Source organism: Pogona vitticeps, chromosome 3 (genome assembly GCF_051106095.1).
Source record: "Pogona vitticeps strain Pit_001003342236 chromosome 3, PviZW2.1, whole genome shotgun sequence".
Taxonomy (NCBI): domain Eukaryota; kingdom Metazoa; phylum Chordata; class Lepidosauria; order Squamata; family Agamidae; genus Pogona; species Pogona vitticeps.
Window position 1 is genome coordinate 264,952,343 of NC_135785.1, and position 27,969 is coordinate 264,980,311.

The following is a 27,969-nucleotide window of genomic DNA, read 5'->3' on the forward strand; positions in this document are numbered from 1 at the left end:
GAGAAAAGCGGCAAATCAGCAAACGAATGGCACACACAATCAGTCCTGCAGCCCAAATGCAACAGGCACCTCATCTCTTAGCAATGCAATTTTGTGATCACTCTCGTAGGCGTGCTAATAAGCCGCAAGATTCTGGCTAGTGTGTCCCATCTAAACCTCCTTCCTTCACCACCACCCCATTTCTTTTACTTTGGATGACAAGCTGGAGGAAGCTGTACTTTTTCTAATTATCACTTCTTTTACACAGGCCAAATCCTAGTGATTCCATCAAGAAAATCTTGGGAATAAAATTCAAAAATAATATGCAGCATTCACGACACTTAAGTCATTTGTCTGTGAGAGTGGGTTGTAGCCTATCGAAAGTCCGCTGAAACCTAGGTCTTATTCTTTAATGCAGTGTTTCCTAGTCAGGGTTCCATGCTGCAGAACAGGGCCAAGAGTTCCGACAAGAAATCTGATAATATTCTTGCCCGACATGTTCAAGCGTTTCTTGGGATATGAAAATTCAGAGTGTTCTCAAAGAAAAAAGAAAAATAGTTTTTTTTATTTTGCTTTTGTAGCACAAGGTGAAATAGACTGAGAAAACATTCTCCTTTTGCATATAAATTGGAAATGGTTGGTTGGTTGGTTGGTTGGTTGGTTGGTTGGTTGGTTGGTTGGTTGGTTGGTTGGTTGGTTGGTTGGTTGGTTGGTTGGTTGGTTGGTTGGTTGGTTGGTTGGTTGGTTGGTTGGTTGACAACAGAAATGTCATTGCCTACATCAAGGTGATGAGGACCTGATCCCTGGGGCACCATCAACTCCATCACTCACCTGCTCCCCTTCTATCTCAGTAAACCAAAACTTTAATAATTCTAATCCTTCCCTTGGTGTTTCCCATTTGGTGACTAAATCGATTAACCTGCAAGTGTTCAAGCATTTCTTGGGTTTGTCCCTTCCCTTTACAATTTTATTTTTATGATTTTATTTATCACAGTAATGTTGCAGTTCCAGGCTGCTGCTTTGAAAATCGCTTGTAGTGAAATGCAAGCTATGAACTGTGTAAATGAATAATAGATCTGAGCTAGCTGAAGTCTGTACAGAGGAAGTGAAGCAGATGAGTCACCAATAAATTCCTCAAATCTGTAATTAAAACAAATGATTGAATGGTGTGCCATCCCATCATTTCCAACTTGTGGTGACCCTCTTAAGCTTTTTTAGATACACAAAAGTGGTTGATCAACCCCTCTTTCTGGTGATGCTCTGCAGCCACCCTGCCGTTTGCCCAAGGACAGACAGGCTGCAGGGCCATAGGGACCCCCATCAGTCATGCATCCTCTGGGTGATCTGATTATTTGAACTCCTGGCCCCCGGTGCTCCAACCCACTAAGCTACACCCACCTTTTAAGGGCTCTGTAATTATGCCTGCTTAGGAACCAAAGCAAAACCAAAGTGGAGGTGGGCTTCTTTTCTTTGAAAACGAGCAAGCATTTGAACATAAAATATACAGAAAGGAAAGAAAACGGTCCAAGAAAGAATATAAACCCTTGAGGTCTGGAATATATTTTTTCTCCCTTATATTATGAAGTTGTAAGCTGAACTGGTTTGGGTTTTAAGTAACTCTGTTTTGCTTTTAAACGCTTTGTTTAGAAAGAAGTGTCTTATTTCATTAGAATTGAAGGAAACAACAGGATTATTCACCTTCATCAAAAGTAAGTGTTTCTCTCCCCCCCCCCCCCCCCGTCCTGAGATCTTGTGTTTCTTTTGATTGGATGGGAAGGAAGGGGGACTTCTGTTATTTAAGTATGATTAGAAAAAAATTAAGAATTCAGCATCCTCTTATTTAAAAGGCATAGCAATATAAACAGAAGAAACACTGCACAGGCTGTGTACTGTTTTGGCTTGTTTCCTTATGGTTTTGGAACTCCGATTGTGACAGCCACATTTAATGCAATGTGTCCCAGCCTGGGGGTTGTGACCCCCCAAGGGGGTCACAAAGTATTTTCTGGGGGAATCGCAGGTTACCTTATAGGTGTCGCAGTCCTTGTTAAATAATTCATTTCTTGACCTTTCGAAACCAGACATTAAAGCTAGCATGTATGTCTATGTACGAGAAACGGACCCTTTCGGGGAGAAAGAAGCCTCTACTTTATTAGAAGGGACCATTTTAACCCCATTAAAAATGCCTTTTTATGCAAAGGGGGTGTTCTGGGTTACCTGGCTATTACAAAAAGGGGTCACGACTCGACAAAGGTTGGGCATAATTGATTTAATGTATGTAATGCCACTAATGGATTTGCACTTTGGTCAGGTTATAAAGTAATGTCCTTAGAACTCATCAGGTTTGTTTCCAAGAAAGCAAATTCTCTGAGAGGTCTGGGGCACTTTCCTGCATGATCTTGTTGCTTTTGACCCTCTACCTTCCATCAGGCGAGACAAGACAGATTCCCCCATGGATGAAAACCAAACGTCGGCAGAGACAGTTTAATTCAAATTAAAAGCATCCGCGGCACATTGCCAGTAATCCATGTTGATCCAAGAAACAACGTTTGTGCTGCAAGTGCTGCCGTCTGCCTAATCCTTCTTTTTTCACGCAGATCCTTTATATTTCGGAATATGCCGATCTACACTTTTGATCCAAAAGGGAACCGTCAAGAAGATCACCCGTATATTAAGGTACGTCTTAGCTTTATCTTTCAGCTCGCAGCTTGCATCTTCTAATTTTCCCTTGGGGTGAAATGCTCGGGATCTGGACCAACTTCTTCTTAATGCCAGCTTTTGCCACCCTCTGTGTAATGGCTAATAGAATTCATTATAAACATCAGCCGCCGCCGCACCCCCCCCCCCAAAAAAAAAGCTGTTTTAAATCATCTCTCTCCTGCTTAATCAAAGGGACGAGGTCACCTCTGCCAGCCACCTCAGCTCAGTGAAAAAGGGAGCATGTTTCTTATATGCCACAAATGGGGGTTTATAGGGTTCCCTCTGGAGAGCACCACCTCTCCAAAGGCTGATTTCAAAACTTCAAGATCTGAGAGCAACCAAACCGCCTTCCTTGACGACATATAATTTATTCATAATTATTATTATTTTCACAAAAGGAGTTTTCTTTTCATGACGGATGCCACACCCTTCTGCATCACTTTTATCCTTGAACAGCTCACCAGCTCAGGCAACATAGTTCATGCCAGTCCCAGGATCATAAAATGATTGAGTTCGAAAGGGTCAATGAAGCCACTGAGTCCTACCTGCTCAAGGTGGGATTCCAAATCAAAATAGACCCGACAGAGGGCGGTCCCATTTTCTCTTGAGCGCCTCCAGTGCTGGAGCCCTCACCACCTCCTCCCAAGGTCATGGGTTCCGTCGTCATACTGCTCTAATGGTTTAGAAGTTTTTCCTGATATTTAGCTGAAATCTGGCTTCCTCTAACATGGAGCCCATTGTTATGTATCCTGCACTCTGGAATGATGGAGAGCCGATCCTGCCCCTCCTCTGTATTTGAAAAGTGCTATCCTGTCTCCCTTCACTCTCCTTTTCTCATCAGGCCTTCCTCTCCTTGAACTACCGCTTACGCTGCAATCTGGGGTTTATCTGCGTTGTCAGGTTGACTTTTGGACAAATGGATTCTGACGCAACCATTTTGGACCTTGCAGGTGGACTGCTATTACAGCGGATCTGTGGAAGACACCCCTGACTCGGACGTTTCCCTGTCTACCTGTGCTGGGCTTTGGTAATGACTAAGCACCGGGAAGGGGTGGGGGTGGGGGTTGCAGGAACCACTCCCAAACTGGGAGTGAAGAGAGCAAAAGAGCTAGAAATAAGCACGTTCTGCTCTGTGCTTGATTCACTTCTTTTGCACCAGCTGCTCTAACCTGAAAGATAATAATACTTGGGTGATGATACATATGATTATAATAATGCTTAATATTTGAATAGTACTTCCCTATTTTCAAAGTCCTTCATCTTCATTATATTGTTGCAGTCCTTATGCCAACCCTATCAGTTAAGTCCTGTTGTCACTTACTCGTCTTAGACCTGCAAAGCTGAAAGGGACCCACTGAGTCTAGCCCCTATCAACGTGGTGGGGAACTGAACTCCCAACTTCTGGCTCCACAGCCAGAGACCGAAACCACTGAGCTAGCGAGCAATTCCTGTAGCCCACAGTAGTGAAACGAGCCAGAATCCCCCACATTGCAGGTGGGTGGACTGAGGCTACCTAAGAGCAGCTTGCTTAGGGCCAGATAGAGCAGTGATGGCGAACCTTTTTTGAGCCTGAGTGCCCAAGCGGCGACACAAAACCAAATTATTTCTTTCGAAGTGCCAACACTGCAATTAAGTCTGAATACTGATGTTTTAGTTTAGAAATAACAACTCATATACGGTTGTCTGAATTAATCATCACCTTGTCTTCAAAACATACCAGAACTTTCAATGATACAAATACTTTTTTATTGAAAAATAACCATTAACTCTAGTAAAGGGAAACAAATATTAAAGTAATACAAGCCAGGTAATTGATACAAACTTTTAAAATAATTATATGCATGGATTTTTGATAAGGGATACTCAACTTGGCATGCTTTTGCACAACGTGATGTTTTGATGGTCTATGCATGCTGATAATTTGCCAAACCTTGGCCCATATGCTGTTCGTTTGAGAGCAACACATGCAGCACCCAGACAACCCAGATAGTGTGGCTGCTGACCTTCAGCCAGACATCCTGGAGAGTGAAGTCAAGTGGGCCTTAGAAAGCCTGGCTAACAACAAGGCCAGTCGAGGTGATGGCATACTGAGTGTAGCACCTTAACAGCATCATCTTTTAAGAGTTTAAATAGTTCTTCTGGAATGCCATCACCTCAACTGGCCTTGTTGTTAGCCAGGCTTTCTAAGGCCCACTTGACCTCACTCTCCAGGATGTCTGGCTCAAGGTCAGCAACCGCACTATCTGGGTTGTCCGGGGCATCCAGATCTTTCTGGTATAATGTATTCTCAAAGGCTTTCACGGCCGGGATCTAATGGTTGTTGTGGGTTTTTTTGGCTCTTTGGCCGTGTTCTGAAGGTTGTTCTTCCTAATGTTTCACCAGTCTCTGTGGCCATGGGCATCTTCTGAGGACTCGAGTCAGAACTCTGTGTTCTGGTGCAGTTTGTTTGGGAGTTGAGTATTTATGGCTGTGAGATCAGCTTTTGTCCTTTTCAGGAGATGGGTGATTATGGTTATCAGTGTGTTTTTATTGCGGGTGTATTGTTGTGATAAGGAGGAGAGATTATCTGTTATTGTGATTGATGGGTGTTATTAGCTGGTCTTTTGTGTGTAATGATCACTGGTCCTTGTGGCTGGGTACAGTTTGTTGACCTTTTTGCAGGCTGCATTTTTCAATGCTGGGAGCCAGGTTTTGTAGAGTTTTAGACTCTTCTTTTTGTTGAAGCTCTGCTGGTGTTTGTGAATTTCAATGGCTTCCCCGTGTAGTCTAACATAATGATTGCTGGTGTTGTCCAATATTTCTGTATTTTGAAATTCTAATTGAGTAAACTCACTAGGTTTAGCCGATTGGAGTCAAATGAGAGTAACCTTCATAGCAAAATCCTTCTTGCCATGAACATTTGGAATTTTGGTGCTTTTCCTTGAAGAAGAGGGATTTACCCAAGAAAGCTTGCACATTGTATAATTTTTTAAAAAAATTATTATTGGTCTCTAAATGTATCACCTACCCTTATATTTATATTTTGTATCAACCATGCAACTCCCAGCCTTTTTTATTTCAATAGATTAATGTGGGGAATCATTAAAAAGCACTTAAGCTGGGGGGGTGTGTGTTTAACTATAAGCCACACAAAAGCAGGGATGAGAGGTACAATAGGGAAGACATTGACTAAGTGATACATCACTAAACTGTTGCAGAGAGAAAAATATAAAATGAAAAGGAAGTGGTTTATTGCTAAGCAGTTTTTAAAAATTCAAAAAGGGGGGGGGGTGCTACCAGTGCAGTGGCCATGTTGTAGCCATGACACCCCAGAACCCAGTCCATTTGGACAGTAAATAAATTAACAGCAATATTCACACCCACTGAAACAATAAGGATTGAAGTCATGCCAGGATCAGGTCATTTTCAAAAGGCCTTGCTGTTGAGGTAGGAAGAAAACTAATTGACTCGATGTTACTCATGCATCGTGTGAATGAAAATTTATAAAATGATTTAAATATTGGTAGAATCGATGCAACTGGGTTTTGGTGGCTGGAGGGGGTTTGGCATCTATGACTTGCACCCTTTGTCAGCTGTAGTGATGCTTTCATGGCCAGGTCATGGATACAGGACGTCTACATATTATTTCAAATGTGCTTTTCAAAAATTATTTTTCATGCACACAGCTTTAGTGACCACCCTGAAGATTCCTCCCCCCGCCCCCCATGAGTACTTGGAAAAATATTTTCCTGAAGATGGTGTTAACCTTCACAGGGTGGGCATATTTTAAGATTAGGGGATGCGGCTTCCCTCCTTCCTCAACTTAGCCCTCAGCTGCACCAGACCCCTGGGACAAAGGGCCTTAAGGCAACCTCATAACCTCCCCTTATTCCTGCGGGATGCGGGAAAGGGGGATACATAAGGAATGGCACTAAATAACAGTTACGGAACTTGAATTGCTCGGTACAAACCAAGTTGTCTGCCTATTTAACTCATATAAATGGAGTGACTTTTGCAAACATTTCCAGGGGTTTCATACAGATTGGAAGTTTGAAGTATGAAATACACCCCATCGAGAATTCCCGTGGATTTCAGCACTTTATCTATCGAAGGGACCCAGAAGAGCAGGAACCATGCAGGGGACGTCTCGAACAGCAAGATGAGCTGACCAGCAAGGACATACAGGGGAGGGGAGCTGAGGAGGTGCTGACAAGGAGCCCTGCCTGGGGGCTGCCTGGCACTGTGGTGAGCCTTCCTCCTGCGGCTTGGAGGTGCCCATTGAACCCGGGACCTTCCGGGTGCACAACCTTAAGAGCCTGGATGGCTTTAGTCGCTCTCTTTTGTCTTGCCTGGAATCAGCAGTAAGGAGGGGGAAACAGTCTGAGCCACGGCCAGGAGAAGGAGGAAGGGAGTCCATCCTAGCAGCGACAGCCGTGGGGCAGAGGTGGGGATGGCCGTGTCAACTCCCTGTCGGCCATGGGATCTCTCTCTCTCTCTCTCTCTCTCTCTCTCTCTCTCTCTCTGTGTGTGTGTGTGTGTGTGTGTGTGTGTGTGTGTGTGTGAGAGAGAGAGAGAGAGAGAGAGACTAGGTCTGAGAGAGAATGGTAGAGGGTGGGTGGGGGGACTAAAGGAGTAAGAGAAAAGTAAATTTCCTCAATCAGAAGAACTAGGATATGGGGATTTGGATAAGTCATCTTCCTTCCTTCCTCCCTCCCTCCCTCTCCCTCTCTCCCTTCCTCCCTTCCTTCCTTTTTCCCTTTGTTCTTTCATTTTGTTCGTTCTTTCTTTCACCATTCCTTTCTTTTCCTTCCTCCCTTCCTTTCTCTCTCTCTCTCTCCCCGCTCCCTCCCTCCCTCCCTCCCTTCCTCCCTTCCTCCCTTCCTTCCTTCCTTCCTTCCTTCCTTTCTCTCTCTCTCTTCCTTCCTTCCTTCCTTCCTTCCTTCCTTCCTTCCTTCCTTCCTTCCTTCCTTCCTTCCTTCCTTCCTTCTATCCATCATTAGTCCTTCCTTCCTTCCTTCCTTCCTTCCTTCCTTCCTTCCTTCCTTCCTTCCTTCCTTCCTTCCTTCCTTCCTTCCTTCCTTCCTTCTATCCATCATTAGTCCTTCCTTCCTTCCTTCCTTCCTTCCTTCCTTCCTTCCTTCCTTCCTTCCTTCCTTCCTTCCTTCCTTCCTTCTATCCATCATTAGTCCTTCCTTCCTCCCTCCCTCCCTCCCTCCCTCCCTCCCTCCCTTCCTTCCTTCCTTCCTTCCTTCCTTCCTTCCTTCCTTCCTTCCTTCCTTCCTTCCTTCCTTCCTTCCTTCCTTCCTTCCTTCCTTCCTTCCTTCCTTCTATCCATCATTAGTCCTTCCTTCCTTCCTTCCTTCCTTCCTTTCTTCCTTCCTTCCTTTCTCTCTCTTCCTTCCTTCCTTCCTTCCTTCCTTCCTTCCTTCCTTCCTTCCTTCCTTCCTTCCTTCCTTCCTTCTATCCATCATTAGTCCTTCCTTCCTCCCTCCCTCCCTCCCTCCCTCCCTCCCTCCCTCCCTTCCTTCCTTCCTTCCTTCCTTCCTTCCTTCCTTCCTTCCTTCCTTCCTTCCTTCCTTCCTTCCTTCCTTCCTTCCTTCCTCCCTCCCTCCCTCCCTCCCTCCCTCCCTCCCTCCCTCCCTTCCTTCCTTCCTTCCTTCCTTCCTTCCTTCCTTCCTTCCTTCCTTCCTTCCTTCCTTCTATCCATCATTAGTCCTTCCTTCCTTCCTTCCTTCCTTCCTTTCTTCCTTCCTTCCTTTCTCTCTCTTCCTTCCTTCCTTCCTTCCTTCCTTCCTTCCTTCTATCCATCATTAGTCCTTCCTTCCTTCCTTCCTTCCTTCCTTCCTTCCTTCCTTCCTTCCTTCCTTCCTTCCTTCCTTCCTTCCTTCCTTCCTTCCTTCCTTCTATCCATCATTAGTCCTTCCTTCCTCCCTCCCTCCCTCCCTCCCTCCCTCCCTCCCTTCCTTCCTTCCTTCCTTCCTTCCTTCCTTCCTTCCTTCCTTCCTTCCTTCCTTCCTTCCTTCCTTCCTTCCTTCCTTCCTTCCTTCCTTCCTTCCTTCCTTCCTTCCTTCTATCCATCATTAGTCCTTCCTTCCTTCCTTCCTTCCTTCCTTTCTTCCTTCCTTCCTTTCTCTCTCTTCCTTCCTTCCTTCCTTCCTTCCTTCCTTCCTTCCTTCCTTCCTTCCTTCCTTCTATCCATCATTAGTCCTTCCTTCCTTCCTTCCTTCCTTCCTTCCTTCCTTCCTTCCTTCCTTCCTTCCTTCCTTCGAGACTCGCAACAGGAGTCAAAACAAATGCAGCTACAAAGGCATTACATTGAAATAGTAAAGTTCAATTAAATAAGATCTCGAATTTAAAATAACCTCTGTTGACTTCACAACAATGTAAAGGAGAAAAAAAAGAAAAAGAACACAGCAGCCACCATGAGAAGATCTACCTCAAGCAGCCAAGCAGTGGCCAACCACTGACCTGAAAAAAAGGGCTCATTGCTTGCTAGTGGAAAGGGGGGGGGAAGGGTTCGGGTTGTGTACCTGTGGCCCCTCCTTTCTCAGAAAAGGCCACTCCTTGCCCTCACTGAGAAGCTCTACTTCATGGCAGATACCAGTATTTCCCTCCCTCCTCTCCCCTCCCTCTCTAAAACACACACACACACACGCACACAAACATCCATGACTAGATTTCCATGGTAAACCAAGTATCTCAATTTCAAATGAGCCAGGAAGAAAAACCCCTTTTCTCCTAGGTTTTCTTTTAAAACTAACCCGTTAATGTCTAATTTAACGAATTAAAGAAATGTTAACCTAAACTAAATTAGGCCTGGGCTCCCTGAAATCAGGCGGGAGGTTGCTAGGATGCATAGAGGAGGACCACGACCCTCTCTCGGGACCGAATGTCTAACTTCCCGGCTCGGCTGCTCCCTGGGTTCGTAGGACTCCGGGATCTCGCCCCCTCCACGCCCGTCCCATCGGCCAACCCCGTGTTTTGTTGCTTGTGTCCTACTTTCTTCCCACCCTCAGTGTTTGGTGTTTCATTTTAGACAGAGTTTCCTGGACCAAATGCACCATCGAGGTACCTCGAATACTTTGCGGTTTGTGACAGCTCCATGGTAAGTGACCACCGCCTCCCTTCATCTTTGTGTGTCATGTATCCCTAGATGTTTGACCCTTTTATGGTTCATTTCCAGTATTGAAAATCTACCTGTTATTCTGTGTTTAAGAAAGATGCAGTGGTTTTCAGACTACAAGTAAGTAACCAACTGCATAAGTTAAGTAAAGATGGATCATGGTATCCGCGGAGGATCGATTCCAAGACCCCACCCTGCAGATGCCGAAACATGCGTATATATTGGACACTATGCATTGCATGGCCTCTGTCTCACCCTAGTGGCCAGTCCTAGTAAATACATCCTGGAAATACATATTAAATAGCTATTTCTGGGGTGGTTTATTTAGTACTTTCAGCCACAAGATTAAGTGATTTATCACAAAACAGAGGGAGCCCCCCCCCCCATTGTTACCAGGACTCTCCTCTTCCTTCCCCCTTCTGCCATCACAGCTCAAGCCTCCCAAGCCATTTAAGGGGGAGGAGGGAGCGTGATAGGAACACAAACATGGGTTTTTTCATACTAGGGGGGAGGACATCGTCTAGAATCCCTTCTGCAGATCACAGTCGGCAGCATCTCAACTGGGCTGGTCAGGGATTACCTGGAAAGATGGGGCTCTGTGTGTGTGTGTGTGTGTGTTTTGCTGTAGAAATACCGAGCACTCTTGGTACATGACTGCACGTGCTTGTTCTCCCCCACCCTACCCCCATTTCTGCCTTTCAGTTTCAGAGGGAAAAGCAGAACGTGACCCGCGTGATACAGACGGTGCTTCAGATGCTGTTGATCCTTCACAATGTAAGCTGATGGACAGAAATCCTCCTGGCCAGCATTCTGGGCTGGGAAGTGCTCTTCAAGCTTGTGGGGTAGGGGTGGAAATGCACGTGATGTACAAACGCCGGCCCGAGGGTCAGAGGTGGGCAGACTTGGTGGCCTCGGTTGTCAATGGAAAGCAGCTTCACGAACCAGCAATTGGAGAGAAGGGGCCCTGAGGTGAGGAACAGTTACATCTGCAGAAATGTGTCAGGCCTCATATGTAGCTGCAGGTACCTTACTCATTGAGCTGGGGGGGGGGCGATGTATAGCCTGCGCACTTCACTTGTAAACCGCCCAAAGAATGCTTTAAGCACTATTGGGCAGGATATAAGCTGCACACTTTTTGGCATCGGTACAACTGAAGGATCATATATGTAGGAAAATGAAGAAGATCTGGAGCTGCTAAAGGCAGCTGTCTACTTATGAGTAGAGGAGGGAGGAGGCGACAGGGCCTCAGTGATCGGCTCTTTCAAAATAAGGTTTGGGATCTTTAAAAACTAAAGTATATTTTGGCCAGCCTTTCTAAAGATTCAGCTTAGCTTCACCCCCCCCCCCCTCCAAAGGGATCAGAAGAAGTATGAACAGAAATGCATGCTGAGGATTAGATTGTGTAAACCAGCTCCCACCAAGATTCATTTGCCTGAGCGGCACTTCATATTAGGGCCCACAAGGTATGTAGGGTGCCTAAGCATTTGGCACCAACATGAGAACTAGAGATGGGCACGAACCGGCAGTTCGTGCTGGTTCGTCCTTTGGACAAACTGGTGTTCGGCAATGCCCAGCCCCGCCTTCAGCAGGCACCTACGGAGAGGCAGCACCCTGGCTTCCCTGCCTCAAGTCCTCCGGGTCCTGCCTCTGAGTGGGCGCCTGCTGGAGGAGGCAAGGCTGGGAATGGCCAAACACCTGTTCATCCAAAGGACGAACCAGCACGAAACGACGAACTGCCTGTTTGTGCCCATCTCTGGACTTAATAAAGGAAAGGGATACTGAACCAATCTCTGTAACTCAGCAGAGCCCAGTTTCTGTCTGGGAAAGACTGTGGCCCAGCAGAGAAGGGCCAGCTGAGTCTTTGAACGCATGTGCGATCCGAAGTACAGTACATGTCTTCGCTCTTGGAAATGTATCTCAGTCTGAGCAGCCAATGCTGGGTACAGAAGGATCAGTGCTCTGATTTGGCTGGTTCCTACAGAGCAAGGGTTGAGAAAGTGCAGCCTTTTAGAGCAGTGGTCCCCAACCTTGGGGCCTCCAGATATTCTTGGACTTCAACTCCCAGAAATTCTGGCCAACAGAAGTGGTGGTGAAGGCTTCTGGGAGTTGTAGTCCAAGAACATCTGGAGGCCCAAGGTTGGGGAGACCACTGCTCTAGATGTTGCTGGAACTCAACGCCCAGCATGCCTCTCCCTTGGCTATGTTGGCTGTTACGTGATGGGAGTTGCAGTCTCAGGACCTCTGGGGGCCCCCACCCTGCCCACCTCTGCTACACTGTGGTCAGCAAGACCCATCCTGTACATTCCAGAGAGCCTGGCTTTAGAAGCTACGATTCGGGATTCACCCAGATGTTTGTGACTGGGCAGTCCTCCTTCAGATGAAGCCCCCACGTTTACCTCTCATGATTTGTCACAAAGCAAAGCGAGCTGATTTTGGAACTAAAGGAGGTATGAAAAGCACATGCTGTGACAACCAGCGAATCTGAACATTTAAAAGTTCCCGCTCGTAATCCGTTGCATACACTTGGCCCTCATGTACAAAATAGGTGACGGAGCCGTTACAGCTGTCCAGACCCAATGTGGCTCCATTTTATGGAGCAGCAACTTAGCGTCTGCATTCCTGCCTCCTGCAACTCCTCTAAAAAAACCTTCCCTATTCAGTCCAACCTCGACATGCCAACAGTCTTCCAAATACAATATTTCCTCTTCAGGAATGGTCCTCACCCGACCAGATAGGCGGGATATAAATAAAATAAATAAAATAAATAAATAAATAAATAAGGCATTCCCTGAGATGCTGCCACTCTATTTTGTGGCTCACCTTACTGGGAACCTTTACCTTTACCTTCCTCAAATAAAGAGTCTGCTTGGCCCTTCCAAGATGGGTTCAAATACTGAATTGTCACCATGAGGTTAGGCGACAGGCACCTTCTTGGCCAGACAAGCCAGATTTTGCTCCTCTAAAAAAACAAGGGGGGGGTCCCTTTTATTTATTTGTTTGTTTGTTTTTTGTTTGTTTGTTTGTTTGTTTGTTTATTCGTTTATTCATTCATTCATTCATTCATTAAGGCATTTAGGGCTAAGAACATCAGGTATGTTGCCGTGTGTGTGTGTGTGTGTGTGTGTGTGTGTGTGTGTGTGTGTGTGTGTGTGTGTGTGTGTGTGTGTGTGTGTGTGTGTGTGTGTGTGTGTGTGTGTGTGTGTGTGTGTGTGTAAAACTGTTAAAAAGGAAGATTAAAAACCATGAAGACTTTGCACAAGGCCTCGCATGGCCTTGTTCAGCGAGACAATATAGAGCAGCCCTAAGGGGCTTGGGCTGAAGCGGTCTCAAGGCCCGAATCACCCTCTAGGCGCCTGCCCGGCTGTTCAGATCCCCAGGGGGAGGCCTTTCTCTCAGTCCCGCCACCCTCACCGGTGCAAGGTTTGGTGGGGACCCAGGAGAGGGGCCTTCTGTGTGGCTGCTCCTGGATTGTGGGACAAATATTTGCTGTAGCAGTGGTGGTGGTGGTGGTGGTGATGATGATGATGAATAGGAGCAACATTTATGCAGTAGTTTCAAGTGTTAAGAGTCTTCCCCGAGTATTGTTTATTTGCCACTTGTAACAAATACCAATAATTATGTAAATTATTATTTGTGATGTGGTTTGTTATATGTTTCCTTTTTAAATGCATGTTGTAAGCCGCCTAGAGTGGTCACAATTGACTAGATAGGCAGGGTATAAATGAAATAAATAAATAAATAAATAAATACATGATATCAATATTAACTTGATGTGGATTTGTAACTCTTGTTCAAGACACGGTCACTCGTCCCAATTAAGAGTAGACCCATGGAATCAACCGGTGAATGGGAAATCAACACTGGGGTGGGTCCCACTGAGTTAATGGGGCTACTCTAGCTAAGGCTGCGGATAGGATACTGGCTGTTCTGCTTCGCATAGCGATCCCTTTTACCAAAACGCCCCGTGTGTGTTTTGCTTCCTGTTTCCAGATCTATGATGACGTCGGTCTTCACGTTGTCTTGACAGGGATAGAGATCTGGACCAGGCGGGATTACCTGGCCGTCAGCGAAACGCTGGATGCTTTCTACAACTATGCTTCGACTGAACTCCGGCACCTTGTGCATTTCGACCACGCCTCTTTGTTCATGTGAGAGCCTTTTTCTCCTTGGGCTGACAGGGCTTGGCGTGGCTCGCTTCCTTGCCGCTGCAAACTCTCCAGCACCTTTTCATTAAAAAAAGAAAAAGAAAATGTCGTTCCATACGAGTCCTTCTTGCGGTGGGCATGGTGTGAAAGCTGACCCTGTGAGGGGCCAAATGCTGAGCAGTGGTGTATTCCCAACACATCACTCAGGGAGAGATTCCCCACCATTTGCCAAAATAACAAAGTGAGGCATCAGCGCTAGACATGTGGATGAAATAAAAAAAATCGAATTGCAATAGTCCTAAGAAATCGCTGATTCGTCGAATATTCGTCCATTTGTGGTCGTGTATTTGTCAACTTTGGAGAGCCCGACGAATACAAAGGGATGAATATTTACCCTTTTTTATTTGTCCTCGTGGGCAGAGAGGGAAGGTGAGGCTGCCGACGTGGCAGCTTCTGCTCAGGAAGCCTAGCCTTCCCTCTCTGTCTATGCGCCGCCGAACTGCTGATCGGCGGCCACCTCCGAGGCAGACGGGACCAACTCTGTGGCCCTAAGAGAAGCCGCTGCCACCCTCTTTGCAAAGATGACGGTGGTGGCAGAGGCGGACAAGGTAGCAAGGCAACGGGGCAGGGGGGGGGGCAGGCTGTGGGGACTTACCCTTTTTTTTCTTAAGATTCGTAGTTCAGCAGTCAACCACGGGGAAATTCGTGGGTCATGGTTCATCAACCATTTCGGCAGTTCGTCCCCATCTCTAATCGGAGCTTTTCTCAAGGGGCTTTTCTTAACTAAGAAAGCCCGCTCCACCCACTCATCATGACACTCCATTACTTTCAAAACCTTTGGCTTCGATCTTGTCTTACGCTATTGACGTACGTAGGTGCCTTTTCCTGCCATTATTCGATTTTTGGGGGCATACCCCTCAATGTCCTGGGGTTTGTAGCCCTGGGGGAGGTGTCTGTGTACCCCAGACTGGGAACCACGGCTCTAGAAGAGCTGATGATGATTTGAGAGAGAGAGAGAGAGAGAGAGCTTAAGGACGGAGCTGAGCTATTAATGTTGAGACTTTCTGCCTTGTAGGATTATGGGCGAAGACCATCCTTTTGGAAAGTTGTGGCGAGAGCATTCGTGCCTTGAGAACCGTCTTTCCGTTTCTGCTGTCCAGGTAAGTGAGAGACCACAGCCTGGGCAGACACCTTCGGTTCCATGTTTTGTTCTACCAAGGGAAAGACACGTGGTGGGGGGGTTTGAACCATCTCAGCAATAAGAACTGGACAAGGTGGATTTGGAGATTTTGGACCACCATCAAGAGGGTCCCCCCTCCAGCCTGTGGCAGGACCTTCGGTGAAGAGGCAGGATCATGGCGGAGCGAGGGGGGCCTCTGCATCATCAGGGCTCCACGGATTTAAAACTGATTTAAAGGCAACCTTGAGCCGGGCTTGGACCGACCGCAGGAGGGGTACATCCATCCCAAACAGCGACCTAGGTGGCCCATTGCCTGGCAGCAGCCACAGGCCCTGAACTCTTCGAAAGGCCCCAGACCGCACCCCTGTGGCCCTCGGAAGAGTCGTCCAGCAAGAAGTCGTGAAGACCAAACCGATCCGGGCTCAGCTGAACCTGCGCACGATTATGTGAAGTCTGTTGTTCATTAATATTGGCCGCAGAATCTCTTTTCCAAGCAGACCGGATCCAGCACAGAACAGGGGTGCTTACCTGCTCCCACGTCTGGTCTGCTGGTTGAGAAGGAGACCCTAACCCTAGACAGCCGCCCGCCAACGCCAGCGAGGGCCTCCTCGTTGCTTCTGCTCTGCAGCCTGGATCAAGGCAGCCTCCCTATAATGACAACACCGTGCCTTTCACTCAGTAATCCCTCATTCCATTCTTTCATTCACTCCATCATCCGTCCATAAGTCACTCCTGGGCTCTCCGTTTGGGCAAAATAATTGCTCACTGACGTTTCCTACCCCTTCCCTCCGTAACCGTTGCTCTGCTATCTTCTGAATAAGCTCCCCTTCCCTCTGGGCTCAGCTCCTTTTCCGCCTTCGTTTCTCTCCCGTGCACAGACCTCCCCTTCGTCAACAAGCGACGGGGTCTCGGCTGCCCATCAGCTGGGCCATGCCCTCGGCTTCGCCCACGACGATCTCCTGGCACAGAGAGGGCGAACGTGTGACTGCCGCTGCGGCTCCCAGACGAGCCATTGCCTCATGCACTCCACCGCAGCGTGAGTCCTGTTAAGTTTTTAACCACGGCGGTTTTCCCAGGGTATTTGAGGCACACGACCCAATACAACGAGTCAGCTGCCCCATGTCCGTGCCCCAACCAGTGTATGAACACAGAGTCTCCAAGTAGGGAATATGGAAATATGGAGATATGGAAACTGGAGGAGGAGAGCAAGGGGTTCTGGGGTATAAAGGAAGCTACCATGGCAGGCGCCCCTTACTCCTGCTTCTAATATCAACATTTTTACCTTTCTGAAACTGCCCATTGTCTTTGTCAAGCATTGTCATTGTACCATAGAATCCTAGAATGGGGGAGCTGGAAGGGGACTCTGAGGCCATCCAGTCCACACACACACACACACACCCCTGCTCAAGGCAGGAATCCAAAGCAAAGCAGATCTGACAGATGGGTGTCATTTTCTCTTCAAGGCCTCCAGCATTGGAGCCCCCCCCCCCCCGAGGTCATGGGACCCATTGTCGTAGTGCTCTAACAGTTAAGAAGTTTTTCCTGATATTCAGCCAAAATCTGTCTTCCTGTAGCCTGAGCCCATGATGATCTCTCCTCCACTCTGGGATGATCGTGATCCCCCACAAGGGGATCAGTTTTCTGTGCTCTGCAGCAAACCTTTTAAAAAAATAATAAGTACAGTCGTTTGGTGAATAAATAAGAGCTCTCTGTAATCATATGCACTGTGAAAAAATTGACACTGTGCTTCATTGCCTGTTGCATCTCTCCTGTTGCAGGGAGTGCCACAGACTAAGTAACTGCAGCAAAAATGCATATTCTGCATTCTTAGCCCGGCAAGGAAAAGAATGTTTCCTGAACCTACCCAAAGACCTGTCGGTGGCCAGGATGTGCGGCAACGGCTTGGTGGAGAGCGGCGAAGACTGCGACTGTGGCACGGATGAGGTTAGCGTCCATGGGTTCAGACCCACCCGCCCCCCTTTGCAGGGAGATTGATGAACTGAGCCCTTCTAAATTCAGTTGAGACACAGTGGTGTCGACACTCAATGTGGGGAGCCTCAGGGTGGTCTGTGTGTCCATGGGGTTGTTTGGACTGCGCTATTAAGCAGCCTTAATTTGCATAATGGGGACGGGGTGGCGCTGCAGGTTAAACTGCAGAAGCCTCTGGGCTGCAAGGTCAGCCATCGCAAGATTGACTCCCCGTGGCGGAGGGAGCTCCCCTCGCTTGTCCCAGCTCCTGCCAACCTAGCCGTTCAAAATGGTGTTTGAGGCTGTGGTGACAGTGACTTTAATAGGCAGCTCTTTCTCTGAGGCGTGTGCGGTAGAGGACATGAGACCCTCTGTCGTAGAACAGGCGTGCATCGAATCACCCAGCGATTTTAACTGACAGGAGTGCCAGGAGGACGGCTGTTGCTTGAAGGACTGTCGATGGAAACCAGGAGCCAGCTGCCATTATGGGGTCTGCTGCCAACACTGTGAGGTGAGAGCCCAGCAGGCGCTACGGTTTGGCCTCTGTTTTAAGCATAAAGTCAACACGGAGTGGCCTTCTCTCCGGCCGAGCTAAACAAACTCCTCAAATGTCAAGACAAAGGTCTTGGAGAACTGTCACGCTCGTGTTGCGTTGCCTTTGCTTTGGCTTAATCTCCTAGCATGCCATTTGTTTTATACATTCAGGCTCTGTTTTGCTTCTGGCCTGATTAATTTTCAATTTGAGTCGTCACTTAGAACAGTCAGATTCATATTACAGGTATTTGTTGTTGACTGTTATGATGTACCAATCAATGCCACTTAGCCCAGAGGGTTCCCCCCCACCCCGGTCTGTAGGTTTTTCCTCTGCCACTGGGGCTTCTGGGTTTTTTTGTTTGTTTGTTTTTGTTTTTTGAATCAAAAGCCAGTTAGAGTGGTCGTAAGACCAGATAGGCAGGATATAAATTGAATAAATCAATAAATAAATTTGCACCCGTTCACTTCAGTTGCTGGAGCCTGTCAGGAGAATGGTCAGAACCCCAAGCAAAGTTTTAAAGAAGGAGTGGCCGCGGCGCTGGCACTTCGACAGGCGGATCCGGAGCTGCTGCCGCTGGCGGCGGATCCGGCGTGGGGTCTTGAGGCGCCTCCGTGCCCGGGATTCCCCCTTCCGCCACCACTTCCAGTTCTGCCGCCGCGCCACCACGGCATGCCACCCACTGGGTTTTTTTTCTTTCTTTCGCTTTCAGTTTGGGCACACAAGCCCAAAAAGGTTCACCGCCACTGGTCTAGGCAAACAAGATGCAGTTTAAAAATAGACAGTATAATAGTTGATTTGGGCCAACCCAGAAGTTACAAAATCGCCAGGCTCAGTGAATGTAAAAATGGCAGAGAGCAGGACAGTAATGCGGCTTCAGGGCACGGAAGGCACAGAGGAAATCAGAACAACTTCTGCGACTCTGGGTGGGGGGGGCATGGTAGGCCTTCTACAAGAAGGGAGGTAGGGGGTGTTTTCATTAAGCATCTGTAGAGGCCCTCTGAGGATGATGCCTGGGCTCAGGTCCCCAACAGAGGGTGAGAGTCTCCACATTCCTGGCAGGCCTTCTTTTCTGGCGTGCCTGTTGTGCGCCTCTGGCCCCTCCGGTATGACACACCGGTGGGGCCACCAGCTGCTAGTGGGAGTGAGACTCTGGGCTGGGATTCTTGGAAAGCCCCGCACTCAGAGTCTGGTGCTATGGTTTCCCCCTCTTCCCACCCCCACCCCCACCCCCACCCCACCCTCCAGATTGCCAACGAAGGGAAACTGTGCAGAGAAGCTGCCACAGAGTGCGACCTCCCTGAGTATTGCACCGGGAATTCTGCCACCTGCCCGGCCGATGTGCATAAGCAAGACGGGATGCCGTGCGGGACTGGAGACCGCTGCTATTTGGGGAAATGCCTGGACCGTCAGCAACATTGCCAGGTCCTCTTTGGAAAAGGCAAGGCTGTGCTTTATCACCAAATCGGTCCCGGTGGTTGGTGCCCCTCATGCTTCCTTCTCCAGATGTTTCTCCTCTGCCTCCCTTATCACCGTACGGAGGAGAAGCCTCCCAAAAATCTTGTCGGCAGAGCTGCAGAGAAGAGGACAAAGCAAAGATTGACATCAAAATCTGGAAAGTGTGTGGTTTCATTCAATTCCCCCCCCCCCCCACAGGGTTGGACTCAGTGATGCAAAGGGTCCCTTCCAGCCTCTGTGTCTCTAAAATATTATATTATGGGGAATCGGACTCCCAACCTCTGGCTCCACAGCCACCGAGGGAATCCAGCAGCTCCTCTGCTGATCAGAATGTGGAAAGGATGAAGCCCATGTCAGTCTTCTGAAGGTGTCAGCCTGCCCTCCTCTTTCCGGCCATCCCCCCCCCTCGCCTTCTGCTGCTGTTGTGTTTTTTTTTTTTTCCTCTTCTGGATCTTGACACAGGTGTCTCTTTCTCTCCTTCTGCCCCGGCCTGCCCCCCCCTCTTTTGCCTCCCCCCCCCCCAGACGCACAGCCGGCTCCACCGAGTTGCTACCGGGGCGTGAACACGCGGGGTGATCGCACGGGCAACTGCGGGAAGGCCAAGCCGGGATACAAGAAATGCCAGGAAGAGTGAGTAGGTTGTGCTGCTGGGTAAGGGACCTGATCCGCCGGGCACTGCCTGAGGGAGAAGCCACAAAACGTGCAGCTTAGATCTCTCTTCCCACTGCTCAAAAAAGCACTCTCTGGGCGGTTTACGGTTTAGTGATGCCGTCTACACCGCGAACAGCTTGAGTATTTACTGAACCTGGGAAGGATGGAAGGCTATGCGAACCTTAACACGAACCTGTCAGGATCAAACACTCGGGTCGTGAGCAGAGTCTTGATCGCAGTGCTGCACTTTAACCACAAGGCTCATCGTGAAGGAGCCCAAATAGAGGGTGGCGCCTAAAGAGCAAAGAGGCTTTCGCGGTCCAGGATCCGGCAGCTTGGCTTCCTCGCGTCCACCTCCCTCCCCATCCCAGGATGATGGCACAATTTACCACAAGTGCTGTTTAAAATATTCATAATTTTTGGCCGTCTGCAGCTGTTCTGTCTGGAGGCCCAGACTTTCACCTGAAAGGACCAAGGCCCTTTCCTATTGTGATGATGGCCTTTTTTCTGGCAGCTCCAATGGAGAGTTGGGAGAGGGAGAACAGACCAAAGAAAATCTTTCTTGACCCAGCAGGTTGTTAGTCTGTGGAACTCTTTGCCACAGGATGGGGTGATGACATCTGGCCTTGAGGCCTTAAAAAGGGGATGGGACAGATTTCTGGAGGAAAAGTCCCATCGCAGGTGAGAAGCCCTGACTGGGATGTACAATCTCCAGGCTTCGAAGGAAGGGACCTCCAAAGGCCAGAGGCAGGGGACGGGGGGGATCAGGAGACCGGTCTCTCTCGTAGTCTCGTGTGCTCTCGGAGGCATCTGGTGGGGGGTCACTTTGAGATACAGGGAGCCAGACTAGATGGGCCCTTGGCCTGATCCAGCACAGGGCAGGGCTGCTCTTAGGTTGTTATGTAAAATCCCCTCTATCCACTTTATCCATCCCCTGCAGAATTTTATACCTCTCAATCATGTCTCTCCCCCCCCCCCCCCGCTGCCCCAACCAGGCGCCCTTTCTCTAGACTTTGCCCTTAGTAGGATTGAAAGACTATCCAGGGTTTTTCCAAGAGAGAAAACTCAAGGCGTCCCCATGGTGGCCTTCAGTTGCTTTCATGATGAGTGAAGGAGGAGCTATGCATTTCCTTCCTTCCTTCCTTCCTTCCTTTCTTTTCTTTTCTTTTTCTTTCTTTTCTTCCAGGGATGTCTTCTGCGGAAGGATCCAGTGCGTTAACGTTAAAGAGATCCCAATCATTTCCACCAGGCAAGGTGTGATTCAGACGCCCATCGACAACGTCTTGTGCCTGGGCACAGAGTTTCATGAAGAGGAAGAGGCGTACGACGTTGGAGCCATAAAAGACGGATCAACGTGTGGAACGGACAAGGTAAGGGGAACGCCTGTGATTTCAGCAAAGTTCTATACCTGAGGGCTGGGAAATAAGCACGCAGTGACAGGATGGGGGATCCTTGGTTCAGCAATACTAGGAGCGAGAAGGTTCTTGGAATTGTCATAGATCACAAACTGAATAGGAGCCAACCGTGTGATGTGGCTACAAAAAAAGGCAAATGCTATTTGAGGCTGCATTCTAAGAAGTATCGTTTCCAAATCCTGCAAGGTGCTGGTCCCCCTCTATTCAGCACTGGTTAGGCCTCACCTTCAGTATATTGTTTCCAGTTCTGGACACCACACTTCAAGAAGGATGCTGGCATACTGGAAAAAGTTCAGAGGGAGGGTGACAAGGATGATCATGGGGCTGGAAACCAAGCCTTATCAGGAAAGGCTGAAAGAACTGGGCATGTTTGGCCTTGAGAAAAGAAGGCAGAGGGGTGATGTGATGGCACTTTTCAAATATTTGAAGGGCTGTCCTGCAGAGGAAAGGCAAGATCTGTTCTCAATCATCCCAGAGTGCAGGACACGCAACCCTGGGCTCAAGTGACAGGAAGCCAGATTTTGGTTGAATGTCAGGAAAAACTTCCTAACTGTTAGAGCAGTACGACAGCGGAACCCATGATCTTAAGAGGTGGTAGTGAGTGCTCCAGCACTGTAGGCCTTCAAGGGAAAATCAAACAACCATCTCTCATATCTGAACTGCTGGATAGTTCAGTGGCATCTGACTGCGGAGGCCAGAGGTTGGGAGTTCGATTCCCCACTGGGCCTCCTTGGACTCAATGATCTGTAGTGTCCCTTCTAGCTCTGCAGTTCTAAGATGATTATTATAAATTATTATTAGATCTGTTTTGACTTGGATCCCTGCCTTGATCAGGGGGTTGGACCCGACAGCCTTAGAGGCCCCTTCCAACTCCACAATTCTAGGACCCTATGGCGGATAGGATTCCATCATATCAAAAGTCTTAGAAATTTTGCACCCCAGTTAGCCAAGAGTACAGAGCTAAGGCGCCTACCTGTAGGGCTGTGCTTTTGCCATCCCCTCGCAGACGGCACATGTAAAGAACCTGGAAAAGAGCCCTTGGCTGCAAACTGTACGCCTTGGTGATCCAGACAGTGTTAATACCTCCTGGCTGGCATCCAGTCACAGAAGTGGTGTAAACTTTTGGAAGCAAACCGCTGCACCTTCAGAAATTTCTGTCGGCGCCTTCTGTCGCGTACGGAGCCCACCCAGCGACGTAGGCAACAGAGAACGCCTGCAGCAGCCGTTTCTTAAATTACGGAAATTCACCTCTAAATGTTTTTCTTTGTGTGTGGATCACACTCACGGGTTTTGCAACTCATGCCCTGTTCTGTTCTGTACCTGCCGGCATCCACCCTAACCCTTCACCTGCCCCCCCCCCAATCTCTGCCCCCTGCTTGTGAGGCCTCCCTTCTCACGTTCTGAGAAGGATGGATGGGAAAACTAGAGCAGAAAAAAGTGTGGATCGGGTGCTGCTTTAAAACCGCTTCATGTACAGCGACAGGAGTTACCCGTTGCTAAACATCTCTCCAGAGTGTATCTTTTCCTTCATGGGACGGGCTGACAGTGTCCCGTGATTGGCAAACTGGGTCTTGATCCTCTTAATAAACAACTCTTGTTTAAACACGTCTTGAGAAAAGTTGCAGGTTAGAAGAGAGAGAGAAAAAAAGATAAGAACGGAGAGCAGTCCTTTGAATTTTCAGATCAATTTCTTTTTGGGCCCGCACCTGCTTTGCTGCATCTAATTCCAGGACGTTTTGTAATTTAATGGAGTTTAAGCTTTTTCCATTTAACCCACTGAGACATTCATTTTGTAGATATGTGTAAACAGATCCTGCGTCAGCCTGACAATTCTGAACTATGATTGTGATTTCTCAAAGTGCAACAACCATGGGGTAAGTTGCAATTAGGTTCATTTCCCCGATCAAGGTGAGAAGATTGTTTGTTTGTGGCGTTAATTGCCTTCCCGGCTTTTGAAAGTGTTCTGCTCAAACTGATGCCTTTGTAAACAATACACAAACATAGACACACGAAAGGCTTGCAGAAGTAAATACCAAAAGGAAAATTAAAATTGGGACTTAAAAGTGACTCTAAAACACCTGATTTTAAGGTCCCTTTGCCATTGCTGGCTTTTAAAATTGCGGTGTTTTGTTGCTGTTGTGAGTGAACATTGTCATCAGATTAGTCATCCTTCAGTCTTGAGAGATGATGGTCACGTGCTCTGTATGGAGGTCTTGGGACAGCGTCTAGTGTGGCTGAGAAGGCCAATTCGAGAGTGACCATCCCTTCTTCCACCCTGGAGACAAACACAATACTGTCCCCTGTCCACTCTCTGTATTTCAGGTGTGCAACAGTAACAGGAACTGCCACTGCACTTACGGGTGGGCACCCCCTGACTGCAGAAGCCGGGGGTTTGGGGGAAGTCTCGACAGCGGGCCCCCTCCAGAACGCGTCCGTGAGTAGCGCAGCATTCTTCTGACCCCACCCCACCCGTCTTGGTCTTTTTCAGCACTGGGGGAGGGGGGTTCACACTTCAATTGCTGCAGTTTGGGCATATTTCCCATAATGGCAATACCAGAAGACTGGGGGACCGGGGGGGGGAGTGTCTGCCACTTGCCCGCTCCCAAGTGAGGGGATCAGCAGTCATCTGGAAGCAAGGTTGCCCCGGGCAAGCGCATGCCTTCTTTAGAAGCAAACGCCCTGGGGAAAAGACCACCCCGACCCCCAACCCAATTCAGCATCAAAAGCAGCACAGGCGACTGAGGCTCGGGGCAGGGCAGGGCCGGGCCAGATGGAGGGCTCCTTTTCGGGGCCCCGGACAGGGGCTCAGGCCAGCCTGGCTTGCTGGAGAGGAACAAGTTCACAGGGTGTGCCTTCGGTCCTGCTTTCCCCAGGAGGATTCGGTAGAGTTAGAAGGGCACTGGGGTGTGTGTGTGTGAGAGAGAGTTCCCGTTATGATAGAGAGACACGCATTGGGGAGCTTTCCTGCGCGTCCCTGCCATGCCCAGATGAGAAGCAGGTGTCAGCTGGGCCACGGGCAAGAAGAAGGAGAACTTGGCCTTCACGGAGACCCCGGGCAGGAGTCATCTTCCTGCCCTTTGCAACTCTGGGGTCCTCCTCAGACAGAAAACACGGTTAGAGTGGGAACACACCGGATCCCAGCAAGAAACACAAAGCGAAAAGCAAAATGTGCTGCTGAAGCCATTCGGCCTGGACACTTGCTCGGGGTGTAGCGCCAGTGTTAAGGAGAGGGGGGGGCTCGTGTCCCAAACCTCCCGTCCTGTGGGGTCTCGAGCACCCCCTCCAACCCTCTCCCCTTCCGGAGAAACGAAGATAAGCTCCACCTCTTCTCCTCCTCCTCCTTGCAGAATCCAAGAAGCCCCTCATGCTCAGTTCGATGGTCGGGGTTGTCCTGCTTTTGGTGACTCTGAGTATAATGCTGAGGAAGCACATATATGGCTGGTAAGTCCACCATCGTTCTCTCTCTCCCCCCGCGAGACAAAGCCAGGTCCATGCCCTCAAAGGCAAACAGGAAGAAGGGAAGGTGTTTCCTGCGCTCCCTGCCTGGCGGGACTTGATCCGCAGGAAAGGACACCTGCGTTGCATCATTGCTCTGCATGATGGGTCAGATGATATGCGATATGACCCTCCCCCCGTATCCGGGGGATCCATATCCAATGATTCACTTATCCACAGTGTGAAAATATTTAAAATAATAGAAGTAAAATTCCAGGCAACCACCCCCCCCAGCTCAACCTCAAGCAACAAAAATATGTACTGTATTTCTGAAGATCAAATTTACCAGAACTGGCCACTAAAAGGAGCAAGAGACCACACTATGTACAGTATATAGGATTTGTTATTAAAATACAGTAGCAGCGTGGAAAACATCGCCTTGCTTACTCTGTGCAAGCATTATGCGTGAAAACAAAATAAAAGTAAAAAGTAAAGGAAGACAGAAACCTGGAGGCACCTTTAAAGACTTTTATATTCATCAGACATGAAAATAGCGTTAAAATAGCATTTGCTATAATGGTTTTCCTGCATCTGCAGGGGATGGTGGGGGTGGTTTGGAACCGGTCCCCCTTTGAATATGTAGGCCTTACTGTGGTTCCTTCTTTCCAGATGAAACTGATGATGTGCGAAAGGAGGTCCCTTCCATATAATCCAAGACTGGGTAGTTTAATTATTTTTAAATTTTACTCAGGATTTTGGCTTTGACGTTACTCCGGGGGAAAGTTTGGGTTTAAGGCCATGCAGGGAAGGAAAGCTGTTGCCGAGTAAGAGGATGATGAAGGAAGCCAAAAATAAAGAGACCCTGTTTGTCCTTCTTCCCCAAGATCAGCCTTGCCCCACCTGGTGAAGAAGCAAAAGGTACAGGTAAGGAGAAGAGATTGTCAGGAGAAACAAGAGAAGGATTTTGGGCCAGGTAGGTTAGAAATAGGGTTTTCAGTCATTCTTACAGGTACGTCCTTCTCTGCAAAGCTTAAAACAGAAGCAAAAGAGGAGGAAGGGAAAAAAAAACCTTTCGGTGAGTTTTTTATTGCACACAGTAAGATCTCTGTATTTGTCAGGGATTGGTTCCAAACCCCCACCCCTGCAGATGCTGAAAAATGCAGATTATAGCCAACGTGATTACGGTAAACAAATGCAATACATACCAGTGTAGCATGGTCTCTGGCTCCCTCTAGAGGCCTATTGTAGGAATTTCATTGTTAGGAATATATATTTTGTTTTGTTTTTTTTTAATATTTTTTAATATTTTCTGAATGTGGATAAGTCAAAATCAGTGGATAGTGATCCTGCAAATAAGGGAGTACCACTGTATATCAAACAGGCTATTACTCCACTGTTAAACATCCACTGATTTTCTTACCAGCCAACCATTACTTCTATATTTTGATGCCAATATTTGCCACACTATCATCGTCATCATCATCATCTGAGAACTGCAGAGATGGAAGGGACCCTATGTGCCACCATGTTTTTGTCTTTTTATCTTTTTTTATTTTTTGTTTTGTTCTCACCTATAGCACAGGGATGCAGCTTTAAAATGCCAGTCGAAACACCCTCTTTACCATGTAAACGCCCTTCGGTTTTTAAAAACTGGTTAGCGGTTTACATTAATATAAGGCCATTTTTGTTGTATCTGAAACAAGTAAAGCTTCTTCTGTCTCTCACCTGAACGCCGACAGAAAGAAGGCTCAAAGATTTTCTCTCTCTCTCTCTCTCTTCCGCCGCAACAGGCTTAGAATCGGAAAAGAAAGATCTGTAGGAGTCCCAGAAGTTGTTTCAGAGATGGATTCTGCTCCAGAAAACTCTGTAAGTTGTGTGCTTTGACTCTTTCCAAGAGCGCACATGCTCACAACTTCCCTCCTTCGAATGGTAGAGGAGAAGGAACCGGATCTTGGGGGTCCTTCTGGGGCTGGGATGTTCCTGCAAGCTGGAGATGCCCTCAAGGAGCAATCCGGCTACCCTTGCAATGCCAAGCAGGATGATGTCCACTTCTTCTCTTGCAGGAATTGGCGAAGAGCTGATGGTCTCCAGGCAGCTTCCTGTTCTGATCCGAAATTGGGCCCTTTCTTCAGCAGAAGGTCCCTGAAGAACAGGGAGGCGCCCGCCCCCCATCCTGCTGCCTTTCCCCGAGTCGCCCTGCGGGCTCTTGGCCCCTCCTGGATGTCTGCTGACCTTCTCTCGTCTCGTCACCGGCCTCCGAACCCCGGGCTCCCTCTCCGAAGCCTGGAAAGAGGTGTCACGGATGTCCCTGGAGACCGAACCTGTCCGCTTCAAGAAGGAAATATATACTGCACATCCCACCCTACTGTGATTTGTTTTGCTTTCCAACGGATTTCACACCCGCCCACCCGCACGCCCTCTCCAAAGAGAGAGCCACAGATTCACCCGCCCACTGGTACAGAACAGACCAGGTGGGCCCAACCATGAGGCGGAAGGAGGTGACCCCCCCCCTACACAGCAGATGCCCGGGGTGGGAGCTCGCCTGTCGCCACTCGCGTGGTGGTGGCGAGTGGCAGCGGCAGGGAGGGAGGCCTGCGCTCTCTGCACATGCGCTGGTCTATCGGCCGCCCAGCCTGTGCGCCTTCGGAGTCTTCGGCCTTGAGTCCCAAGCCTTGAGGGGGGAACAGGAGAGGGGATCCCCTTGAGACCCAGATCCGAGACCTTGGGGCTGAGGCCTGAAGACGCAAACTTGGCTCCCAAGACCTGCCAACATCGCTGGCAGATGCTGGGGGGGGAGGCAGGCTAGGCAGGCATAGCAGTCCCTCGGCTCTTCCTTCTGAGCCCCCCCTCGCCCCTGAAGAGCAGGCCTCCTCGTGACCCACAAGCAGCCGGTCTCCCCCCCCCCCTGTCCCCCTGACGCCAGGACTGACGTAAGAGCTGAGCTGGCAGCGGGAGGGGGGGTGCCATCTTCTCCCTTTGCCTCAGGCAGCTGAATGTCTTGGGCCGGACTTGGACCCACCGCGGTATTTCCTGACGGCCTCCACGGATAGTCAGTCAAGGGGCCCACAAGGCAAGACCGCCTGCGCCGGGGTGAGCGCGCGGCCCCTGCCCTGCCTTCTTCCCCCTGAGGCCGGAAGTCCTTCCACGCGGGGCAAGAAGCCTAGAAATCCCGGGCGGAAGCAGGATCATGGCCAGAAGGCTGTGGAGGATAAGGGGGGAGAGGACCTCTCCGAGTGTCCTGTGGAGGCCACATGAGGGAACGCTCCTTTGCTCTCGCGTGCATGGCCGGCATCTGCACAAAAGGCAAATAAGGTGGTGCAGGATGCTTATCTAGGCGTGATCCCGAAGAAGAGGAAGCCAGCGCCGGCCTCGACTCCCTCCTGGGGTGGCAAAAGATGGAGGAGGGA

The 27,969-nt window shown here is 48.9% G+C and overlaps 1 protein-coding gene across 1 annotated transcript; it reads left to right on the forward strand.

Annotated features, from left to right (window-relative positions):
* The first annotated feature begins 89 nt into the window (after positions 1-89).
* Positions 90-27,817, forward strand: LOC110078096 (disintegrin and metalloproteinase domain-containing protein 26A). The gene is made up of 18 exons (XM_078390280.1): positions 90-2,652; positions 3,627-3,703; positions 6,684-6,900; positions 9,692-9,760; positions 10,481-10,552; positions 13,769-13,926; positions 14,999-15,083; positions 15,982-16,139; positions 16,882-17,047; positions 17,493-17,582; positions 18,852-19,052; positions 19,594-19,691; positions 20,899-21,082; positions 22,924-23,001; positions 23,450-23,561; positions 24,475-24,568; positions 26,353-26,428; positions 27,548-27,817. Exons 1-18 carry the CDS (start codon positions 2,593-2,595, stop codon positions 27,815-27,817), a joined length of 2,265 nt encoding a protein of 754 aa, XP_078246406.1. The 5' UTR covers positions 90-2,592.
* Positions 27,818-27,969: the final 152 nt, after the last annotated feature.

What these genes read in the sequence shown, in the direction of transcription:
- LOC110078096 (XM_078390280.1), top strand. Translation starts at nt 2,593, where the DNA reads ATGCCGATCTACACTTTTGATCCAAAAGGGAACCGTCAAGAAGATCAC. An exon ending in CGGTTTGTGACAGCTCCATG is followed by an intron (nt 9,761 to 10,480) that starts GTAAGTGACCAC and finishes TCTGCCTTTCAG; the next exon opens with TTTCAGAGGGAAAAGCAGAA. An exon ending in TCTTTGGAAAAGGCAAGGCT is followed by an intron (nt 19,053 to 19,593) that starts GTGCTTTATCAC and finishes CCAGACGCACAG; the next exon opens with CCGGCTCCACCGAGTTGCTA.